Source organism: Ciconia boyciana, chromosome 22, assembly GCF_034638445.1.
Source record: "Ciconia boyciana chromosome 22, ASM3463844v1, whole genome shotgun sequence".
NCBI lineage: Eukaryota > Metazoa > Chordata > Aves > Ciconiiformes > Ciconiidae > Ciconia > Ciconia boyciana.
In genome coordinates, this window is record NC_132955.1 from 1,645,054 (window position 1) to 1,654,883 (window position 9,830).

At 72.3% G+C, this 9,830-nt stretch overlaps 1 protein-coding gene across 1 annotated transcript; it reads right to left on the bottom strand.

Moving 5' to 3' along the window:
• Window positions 1-295: 295 nt before the first annotated feature.
• On the bottom strand, window positions 296-4,769 carry PPP1R1B (protein phosphatase 1 regulatory inhibitor subunit 1B). Its single transcript, XM_072886163.1, has 8 exons — window positions 4,675-4,769; window positions 3,363-3,423; window positions 2,767-2,789; window positions 2,160-2,235; window positions 1,860-1,988; window positions 833-901; window positions 472-621; window positions 296-384 (listed from the first exon to the last, which is right to left on the bottom strand). Exons 1-8 carry the CDS (start codon window positions 4,753-4,755, stop codon window positions 296-298), a joined length of 678 nt encoding a protein of 225 aa, XP_072742264.1. The 5' UTR covers window positions 4,756-4,769.
• Window positions 4,770-9,830: the final 5,061 nt, after the last annotated feature.

Here is a 9,830-nt window from a genome sequence, read left to right on the forward strand (position 1 = left end):
GGGGGAAGGAGCCGGGGGGACCCCAGCCCCCCCCCCCCAGCCCCCGGGGGTCCCGGCCCTGGCTCCTGCCCCAGCACCGAAGCGGGGCGAGGGGCGGCTGTGGCCGTGCGGGGGGCCCGGCATGGCCCGGCATGGCCTGGCATGGCACGGCATGGCACGGCATGGCACGGCACACGAAGCGCAGGCAGGGCAGGCAGCGGGCGAGGGGGACAGCCAGGGCAGGGAGAGGGGACAACGGCGAAGCTGCTGTGGCCGGGGTCAGCCGGGGTGGCTGGTGGCCGGTGGCCGGTGGCGGCTAACTGGTGCCCAGCGGGAAGGTGGGCGAGTGGCGCTCGGTGCCGATGGGGCGCGAGGGCACCTCCGCGAAGCCAACGTGTCGCCGGTCTGGGGACGGAGAGGTGGCGGGGTCAGGCACGGGGCCCCCCCGGCACCGGAGCCGCTGGGGACGGAGGGGGACAGCACCCCGCGTACCCCCGGTGCCGCCGTCCTCCTGCTCCCGTCCCGCTTCCTCCTCGTCACCCTCCGCTCCCTCGGGGTCCTCGGGGATCTCCGACACCGTCAGCGACTTCAGGTCCTGCCCGCGCTCCTCTATGCCGCCGGCGAAGGACACCTTCTGCCCGCCTGTCGGCAACAAGGCCGGTGGCCCCCGGGGACCCCCCGGCTCCGGGGTCCCCCCGCCGCAGCGTGGGGGGGGACAAGTCCCCGAGCCCCGGCACCCACCCGGCGTCCCCGGGTGAGGGCCCGCAGCGCAGCGAGTGGGTGGGCAGCCCCGTCCCCTCATTGTCCCCGTCCCCCCGCCGTCGCCATCCCCGCGGCGTCCCCGTCCCGTTACCTCTCCGCTTGTGTGCCTTGGGGCCGGCGGGGAAGAAGCTCCGCTCGGCTCTGGCCTGACTCCCCGGGGCTTCTCGGGCGGGCGACGATGAGCCGGGGGCAGAGGAAGGCACGCGTGGCACCGGGGCACCGCCGGAGCCGGCAACCAACGCGTCAGCCGAGCGGCCGGGGGTCCGGCTGGCGTCAGCGCAGCCCCGGCGGGGGACGGAGACGCTGCCCGGCGGGGGGACATGGTGGCCCCCGCGGGACCCGCTTATCCCGGGGCGAGCGGGCAGCAAGGTCCAGGCAGCACCGGCAGCAGCCAGCCTGTGTCCCCCCCCCCCGGCACCCACCCTGTCCCCAAGGGTTGTGGGGGACGGTGGCAGCCATCCCTGCACCCCTGGACGCTGGCAGCCCCGTCCCCACATCCCCACGGGTCTGGCAGCTTTGTCCCCGTGTCACCTGCGCTCCAGCATCCCTGTCCCCATGTCCCCACACCCCCCAGGCTCCAGCAATCCTGTCCCCATGTCCCCTGGGCTCCAGCATCCCCGTCCCCATGTCCCCATGTCCCCCAGGCTCCAGCAATTCTGTCCCTGTGTCTCCTGGGCTCCAGCAGCCCTGTCCCCATGTCCCCACGTCCCCTGGGCTCCAGCAGCCCCATCCTCATGTCCCCCAGGCTCCAGCAGCCCTGTCCCCATGTCCCCCAGGCCCCAGCAGTCCTGTCCCCATATCCCCACATCCCCCAGGCTCCAGCAGTCCTGTCCCCATGTCCCCTGCGCTCCAGCATCCCCGTCCCCATGTCCCCACGTCCCCCAGGCTCCAGCAATCCTGTCCCCATGTCCCCCAGGCTCCAGCAGCCCTGTCCCCATGTCCCCCAGGCTCCAGCAATTCTGTCCCTGTGACTCCTGGGCTCCAGCAGCCCTGTCCCCATGTCCCCACGTCCCCTGGGCTCTGGCAGCCCCATCCTCATGTCCCCCAGGCTCCAGCAATCCTGTCCCCGTGGCCCCCAGGCCCCAGCAGCCCCGTCCCCCATCCCACGTCCCCCTCACCAGGCTCCAGGGCGCTGTCGGGGTCGCAGGCGCGGGCCAGCTCGTGGTCCCCGTCATCGGCCTCCCCGTCAGAGCTGTCACCCCCGGCGAGGCCGCTCTCCAGGTGGGACTGCACGATGCGCTGCACCGCTGGGGAGGCACCGGTGTCAGGACCCCGCTCCGGGCACTGGGAGCACTGGGAGCACTGGGCTTTCCCCACGGAGCCACGCGGCATCAGGAGAGGTGTGCGGGGCCAGCGTGCCCGGGTGCCCCCTCCACCCCGTGCCTCAGTTTCCCCATTCAGACGGCGCCAGCCGGTACCTTTGAGCGAGGGCGGCGTGTAGGCACACGGGTTGGTCCTCTTTGGTTTAAGCAGGCAGCCCTCGCCCGAGGCGCGCTGCGGGAGGGAGCGGGGTCGGGGTCGGGGTCCTGGCATCCCCCCATGCCGGGGGCCACCGTGGCCCCGGGGGAGCCAGGCACTCCCTGGGTGCTGTGACGGGGCTCTGGCGATAGGGACCCCGGGATGAGGATGCTGCGATGGGGGGCCCGCAATGGGTACCCAAGGCTGACACCCCCCCCCCCCAGGGCAAGGACCCCACAATGGGGATCCTGCGTTGGTGACGCCACGATGGGGACCCCGCCACGGGGCTCTGGTGTTGGGGACCCTGGGGCGGTGTCCCCGTGACGGTCACAAGGCGGTTTGCACCGCGGCCAAACCCCACAGCCTGGCTCGGCTCCGCGTCCTCGTCCCCGTCCCCGTCCCCGCAGCGCCGGCGCCATGTGCCCGTGCCGGGCGGGGAACCGATAAGCGCTGGGGCCAGGCCGAGACGGGGCGGCCGGTGCCGGGGCTGTGCCACAACGACCCCCCGCTGCCCCGGGAGCCGCGGGACGGGCGAAGGGCTCCCCGGGGGTCCCGGTGCCCACTCACCTGGTAGGGCAGGGACTCGTCCTCTGGGTCGGCAGCGCCGGGGAGAGAGCGGTGAGCGGGATGGGGCTACCGGCACCCAACGGAGCCGGGCAGGTCCCTGCCCACCCCCGGACCCCCGCTCCCTTCCCGCCAGGGACCTGCCACCGTGTCCTGTCCCGCCACCGCGTCCCATCCCTGCCACCCCATCCCGTATGTAACGCCCCGTCCCCTCCCTGCCGCCATGTCCCGTCCCTGATATCCCATACCATAGGTGACACCGCATCCCATCCCGCCACCGTGTCCCATCCCAGACATCCCATACCGTGCACGACACCGTGTCCCCTCCCTGCCACCGTGTCCCATCCCAGACATCCCATACCGTGCACGACACCGTGTCCCCTCCCTGCCACCGTGTCCCATCCCAGACATCCCATACCGTGCATGACACCACGTCCCATCCCTGCCACGACATCCCATCCCTGCCACCCCATCCCATCAGTGACACCACGTCCCATCCCTGCCACCACCTCCCGTCCCTGGACCAGACGTCCCCTGCCACCACGTCCATCCCTGCCCTGTGTCCCGTCCCCAGCCGGTGCCGTCCCTGCCCCGCTCACCTGGGGAGGAGTGCTCAGAGAGCTGGAAGAGCATGGCCGGCGTGGGCCTCCGCCGGCGGATCTGGGGCACAGCGGGGTGTCACCAGCCAGGGACACCCGGGGTCCCCTGTCCCCTGCCCCGTGCCCCAGGACCGAGGCCCCATGCACATGCCTGCACGCGTACGAGCACGTGGGTGCGTGTGAGCGCGGGTGCGGGCAGGGAGCGTGCGGGGCCGCGCGCCCACCCGGCACAGGGGAGAGCACCCAGCCCGGGGCCACCGGTGGGGAGCAAGGGACAGGGGCACCCAGCTCTGGCCAGGGCAGGGGTCCCCAGGGCGGGGATCCCCAGGGTGGGGGTCCCTGCTGAGCCAGCGCCATTGAAAGGTGCAGTGCCCCACAGAGGGGCCACGGCCCCATCCCGGGGTCCCCGTGATGTCCCCGGTCCCTCCCGGCCCCACGAGAGCCCCAGCTCCTGCCCGGCCCCTCCGCGGGGGCTCCGGGTCCGGCGTGTGCTGGGGACGTCCCCTCGGGCCGGGCACAACGGGCTGGGGGTGGCTGCACCATCCCCCAGCGTGTCCCGTCCCCTCCGTCCCGTCCCTTCCCTCCTGTCCCATCCCTGTCCCCTCCGTCCCATCCCTTCCCTTCCCTCCTGTCCCATCCTTCTCCCCTCCATCCCATCCCTTCCCTTCCCTCCTGTGCCATCCCTGTCCCCTCCTGTCCCATCCTTGTCCCTGTCCCTGCCTCGTCCCCCTGCACAACTCTCCCCCTGCACAGGACCGCGGCTCACATGGGGACCTTGGAGCACGCTCGTCCTGTCCCCATCTCTCCCCCGTCCCATCCTGTCCCTGCATCCAGTCCTGTCCCTCCTGTCCCTCCTGTCCCATGCCCTGTCCCTCCTGTCCCCTCCGATCCCCCTTGTCCTTCTCTCCCAATCCCATCCCATCCCTCCCATCCTCTGTCCCCGTCCCGTCCCCTCCGTCCCCCATCCTGTCCCCTCCCATCTCCCTTGTCCCATCCCTCGGGTCCCATCCTGTCTCCCCTGTCCTTCCTGTCCCATGCCCTGTCCCCTCTGTCCCCTCCGACCCCCTTGTCCTGCTCTCCCGGTCCCATCCCATCCCTCCTGTCCCACTCCGTCCCCATCCCGTCCCATCTGTCCCCGTCCCTCCCGCGGAACCCCGCTCACACCGGCACCTTGGGGCTCTCCCGTCCCCTCCATCCCTCCCGGTCACGCCGGGGGACCCTCGTCACCCCGAGGTCACCGGCAGCGCTGCCGGTGACCTCGGGGTGACGAGGGACCCCCGGCGTGACCCCGTACCCCGGTGTCCGCTCTCACCATCTCGACTGCGCGGGGGTCCAGCTGGCTGGGGGGTGCCGGCACCGAGAACTGGATCTTCTTGCGGTCCTTGGGGTCCATGGCCTCGACCGCGCGTCACCGCCGCTGCCGGGGAGGGGTCTCTGCTGCCGGTGCCGAGCGGAGTTCGGTAGCACCCGGGGCTCGGTACGGCGAGGACTGAGAGCGGCGGGAGGTGGGGAAGGCAGAGCCGGTGAGGAGGAGGAGGAGGAGGAGGAAGGAGAGGGAGGGAGGACACGTCTCCTACCAGGCGCTGAATTATTCATCCCCCGGGCAGGGGGGCTGAGGTCGAGGTAATGAGCCCTTGGGGAGCCCCCGAGGGGGTTCAGCCACCCCGTGGGGGGCCCTTAACCCCTTCCCTGCCGGGGAGGTGGCCCAGGACCGCGGTGGCCAGGTGGGACGGGACGGGACAGGGTCGGGAACTGGTGCCTCTGCGTGAGTCCACATCCCTTGTGCCTCAGTTTCCCCACAGAGCCGCTGGCTGGGCAGGCAGGGGACAGGGGACAGGGGCACTCTCGCCCTTGGAGGGGCAGCAGGAAAATCCCTCTGGCTGCCCTGTGCCCCACGGGCACCCCACGGGACAGGGACACTGCTCCTTCGGGGGTGCGATCCCCCAGGATATAGCGCCAGGGGACATCTGCGGGGACACAGGACCACCAAAACGTCCCATCGCCTCTGTGCCGGGGCTCCCCCACCGCCACCAGCCACAGCCCCGGGGACGCCAGGGTGTGCCGGAGGCAGGGGACTGTGCCCTCGCCCGCGGCTGTGCCTGGCTGCCCCGGCTCTGCCCCGGCTCTCGGTGGTTTTCCCCGTGGAAAATTCCACCAAACCCAAAGTTTCCCCCGGGGAGGTGGGGGTGCAGCCCCCCGGGCACAGCCCCCAGCCTGGGCACCGCTCAGCACCGGTGCTCGGCACTGCACGTGCCAGGCTCTGCTGCGGCCCTGCCGGGAGGGACCCGGGCATCGAGGGCACCTCTCCCGGCCCCACCGAGGGGGGGCAGCCGGGGGGGGTCCCCATGCAGGGGGACAGTGCGGTCGCCGGCAGCCGGATCGGCGGCACCCGTCCCCTTGCGGGGTGCCCTGGCCAGGGGCCGGGGTGGTGGCGGTGGTGGTGGCGGGGATGAGGAAGCCGCCTCCGAGGAGGAACGAGGAAGGGGGAGCTGGGAGCTGGCTTCGGCCCCCGGATCTCCCGGTGCTCCAACGGCTGCGGGTGGCTGCGGGCCAGCAGCCGCCGCTCCAGCAAAATATTTACCCGAGTGGCACCGTGCCATGGACCAGCCTCCCGCCCGCCCGGCCCTGCGCAGCAAAGCACGGCAAAGCCCAGCTCTGCGCGGCAAAGCTCGGCTCTGCATGGCAGAGCGTGGCAAAGCTCAGCTTAGCACGGCAAAGCGTGGCAAAGCCGGGCTCTGCTCAGATAAGCTTGGCCCTGCGGCACAGCGCAGCCCCACGCGGCGGTGCCCGCCCCGGGTGGGGACAGCCCAGGGACGGGCACCAGCAGAGCCCACGTCCCCATGGAGGGGACTGCGAGGCCGAGCCAGGGGGACAGGGCGACGGGTCCCTCGGTCACCTCGCGCTCAGGCTGGCCCCATGTCGAGGGTCCCCGTGCCAGGTTCTGATCATCGTCCCCGTCCCTGTCCCCATCCCGGCGTGGGACCCAAGTTGTTATGGCAACAGGTTCCCGGGCTCCTTCCCGCTGCCGTTCCCGTTCCTCCCGCCCGCGAAGGAGCCGTACGAGGGGGTGGCCGGGCCCCCTCCCTTCCCCGCGCTGCGGCAACGGCAGCACCCGCAGCCCCCCGGGATCGGCACGCGCCACCCGCGCCTGCACCCACGCAGACCGAGCCCGCGGGTGGCACCTGCAGCTCGGTGCAGGGGGGTACCGCATTGGGCCCGGCATCCGGCACCGCGCTGGGGAACGGATGCGGTGCCCGAGCCCCCTCCATGCCACGCGGCTCCGGGCACACGTGCGGCACATGGCCCCGCTCCTCGCCGGGTCAGCCCCAACCTGGCACCGTGGCCACCCAGGCTGCTCCGCGGCACGCAGGGGCAGAGCCACCGGCGCTTGTGCCGTGCCCGTGCCGTGCCGTGCCCGTCCCCGTGCCGTGTGACGGGGGCTGCAGCTCCACGCAGCAGCGAATCCTCCTGCAGAGAGAGTAAAAATAGCAGCAGGTTCGGGGAAGCGGCGCTCGCCGCCTCGCCCCCCGTCAGCGGGCACCGGCGAGGAGCGGGAGCCTTCGCCCGCCGGCGAAGCAACGACAGGGCCGCGGGGCCGGGCACGGCGGGGACGCGGTGTCAGAGGGGCAGGGTGCTATGGGGCCGGGGCGTCGACGTGGACGGGGCAGCACGGGGGACGGGGCATCGCGGGGATGGGGAAGCAGTGGGGCAGGGTGCAGTGGGGACGGGGCACCGCAGGAATGGGACATCATGGGGACAGGCCACCATGGGGATGGGGCACCATGAGGATGGAGCATCGTGGGGACAAGGGTACGCTGGGGACGGAGCATCGCGGTGGTGGGGTACAGCAGGGACGGAGCATCGCGGGGACGGGGCACCGTAGGGTGGGAGCACTGTAGGGACAGGAGGACATCGTGGGGGGAGCATGGTGGGGACAGGGTGCCATGGGGACAGGGCATCGTGGGGACGGGGCACGGCGGGTTCGGAGCATCGTGGGGACAGGAGGACACGGGGACGCCGATTGCCCGGTCCAAGAGGTGAGTGCCGGGGGGCGGGGCCTGTGCGGTGGAGTGGGCGGGGCCATGGAGTGGGCGGAGCTCTCGGGGGTGGGGGAGTCAGTGGGTGCCGGCCCCCCGCCCCCCCCCGTGCCCCTCACCGTGGGTATCCCCCTCAGGACGCCTGGGTCTCCTGCCCGGCCCTGCGGGAGGGGGTGCCCGGGGGGGGGTCACTCCCGGGGCTCCCCCCAGCTCCCCCGGGCTGTGCACCCCGAGTCCCCCCGCACCCCAGGACCCACCCTGGGTGCAGCCCCTGGGCACAGGGCCCCTGACCCCCCGGAGCTGCAGCGGGGCGGCCGGGTGGGGGCCGGTGCTCCCCCGGGTGCAGAGGAGGTGCCGGGAGTGGGAACACGAGTGGGAGCACGCGTGGGAGCCCGAGGGGGCGGCGGGCGGGGGGGGGCCGCGGGGGCCTTAACCCCTTCCCTGCTGGGAGCCCCCCCCGGCGACAAGCCTGGGCTGCTGCAGAGGGGAAGGGGGAGCTGGGGGCGGCCCCCTCCCCAAATGGGGCTGCATGGGGGGGGCCTGGGGACCCGGCCACCCCCACGGTGGCACCCTACTGTCCCGCTGCCAACGTCACTGCCCAGTGGGCAGCACTGGGGGGGGGGGGGGGGGCCTGTCACCCCCTCTGTGCGATGGGGAAACTGAGGCACTGAGCAGCGCTGGCAGGACTGGGGGGCTGCAACCCCATAACCCCGCCATGATGGGGGGGGCTGCAACCCCGTATCCCTGGAAAGATGCGGGGGGGTCCAACCCCGGGGCGAGGAGGGGCCGCGTCCCCATGTCCCCAGGGGGATGGGGGGGTTTGACCCCCCGCCCCAGCAGGATGAGGAGGGGCCCCATCCCCGCACCCCAGCAGGGTGGGCAGGGGGCTGTGTCCCCACGTCCCCTTGGGCTAGGCCTGGCCCTGGTGGCCTCGCCAGCCCGGCCGTGCCCGTCGGTGCTGCGGCACGCTGCCGGCAGATGTCATCCCCGGCGCGGCTGGCATGGCGGTGCCCGGTGCTGGCATGGCGGTGCCCCACGCTGGCATGGCCTGGCTGGCGTGGCCACCCTGGTGCTGGCACAGCCGCGCGGCGAGCACAGGCCTGGGCAACGGCTCAAGGGCTTTGGCACGGGGTGGCCGGAGCAGAGCCACGGCTGGAGCCGTCCCGGTTGGCAGCCGCCAGCCGCCGGCCCACGCCAAACCCTGCACCCGCGCCCCGGGGTGCTCCCGGCCAGGCTGGGACTGGGGGCTGCCACTGGGGCTGGGGACACTGGGGGGGCCTGGGACAACACCCCTGGGGTGGGCATCCTGCCTGGCACCCCCAGGGTGGGCACCCACCCGGGCAGGGCATGTGCTGGCTCGGGGGGGTCTGCACACAGAGCCTGGCACCGGGGTCTGCCTGCCCCGGGAGGGTCTGAACAGTCAAAACCTTGGGGGGGATATGGGGGGGGTGTGTGCAAGCCCGGAGGTCCCGAGGAGGGAGGGGGTGCAGCGGTGAGACCAGGAGAGGAGAAGCACCCCGGGGGTCTCCTTTTGCTGGGGGACATCAGTGGCGGCCGTGCCTCAGTTTACCCACCTGTAGCATGTGCCCTCCACAGCCCAAGCCCCCTTCCCTGGGGAGATGTGACCCCGGGGGACCCGAAAGCCCCCATGGTGCCCTGCCAGGGGGGCTATGGAGGGGGGGCTGCCAGCCCCGCTCCCCCCACCCCATCTCCATCCATGAGACCCTCCCGAGCAGGGGGCCCGGCCAGTGCCCGGCCGCCAGCACAGACCAGTTTGCTGCCTCCATTCCCAGAAGAAAGAATAAAGTTAAAACATCTGTTAATTTATAAACCAATTTAACCATGACTGGTTAATAAATAGCTACCAGCTGCCAACCCCCACCCTCCGCCCGGGCTGGGGGCGCGCGGGGAGCCGGGGACGTGCGGCCAGCCGGGCTCGCCACGCTCCCCTTGGCCCCCCGGTGTCATTGTCACTTGTCCCAGTGGGGGTGTCACCGGGGTCCCCAGGGGATGCGGCTGCCCAGAGGGCTGGGGTTTGCCGGGGAGAGCCCGGCGCCCGCGGGGAGGGTGGCACAGCCACGGCACCCGACGCAGGGGGGGTCCCGGCAAGGGGACTGTCAGGTGCAAATCCATAAGGGAGGGACGTATGGACGAGCGTGGCCTGGCCGGGGATGGTGCCCGGGTGGGGGGTCTGCTCGTGCAGGGGGGGACAGGGACGTGGGGACACGAGCCCCTGCGGGTGGGGGCTGCCCTGCTTCAGCGTGGGTGTTTGGGTGGGTGCTGGTGCGGTGGGAACCGGGGGGGGGGTGGGGGGTGTGTGCCCGGGTGTGTGTGCATGCATGTGCCAGGGCTGTGCACGTGTGTGCGTGTGTGTGTGTGCATGCGCGTGTGTGCGTGCCAGGGCTGTGCATGTGTGTGCACAGGAGTGTGT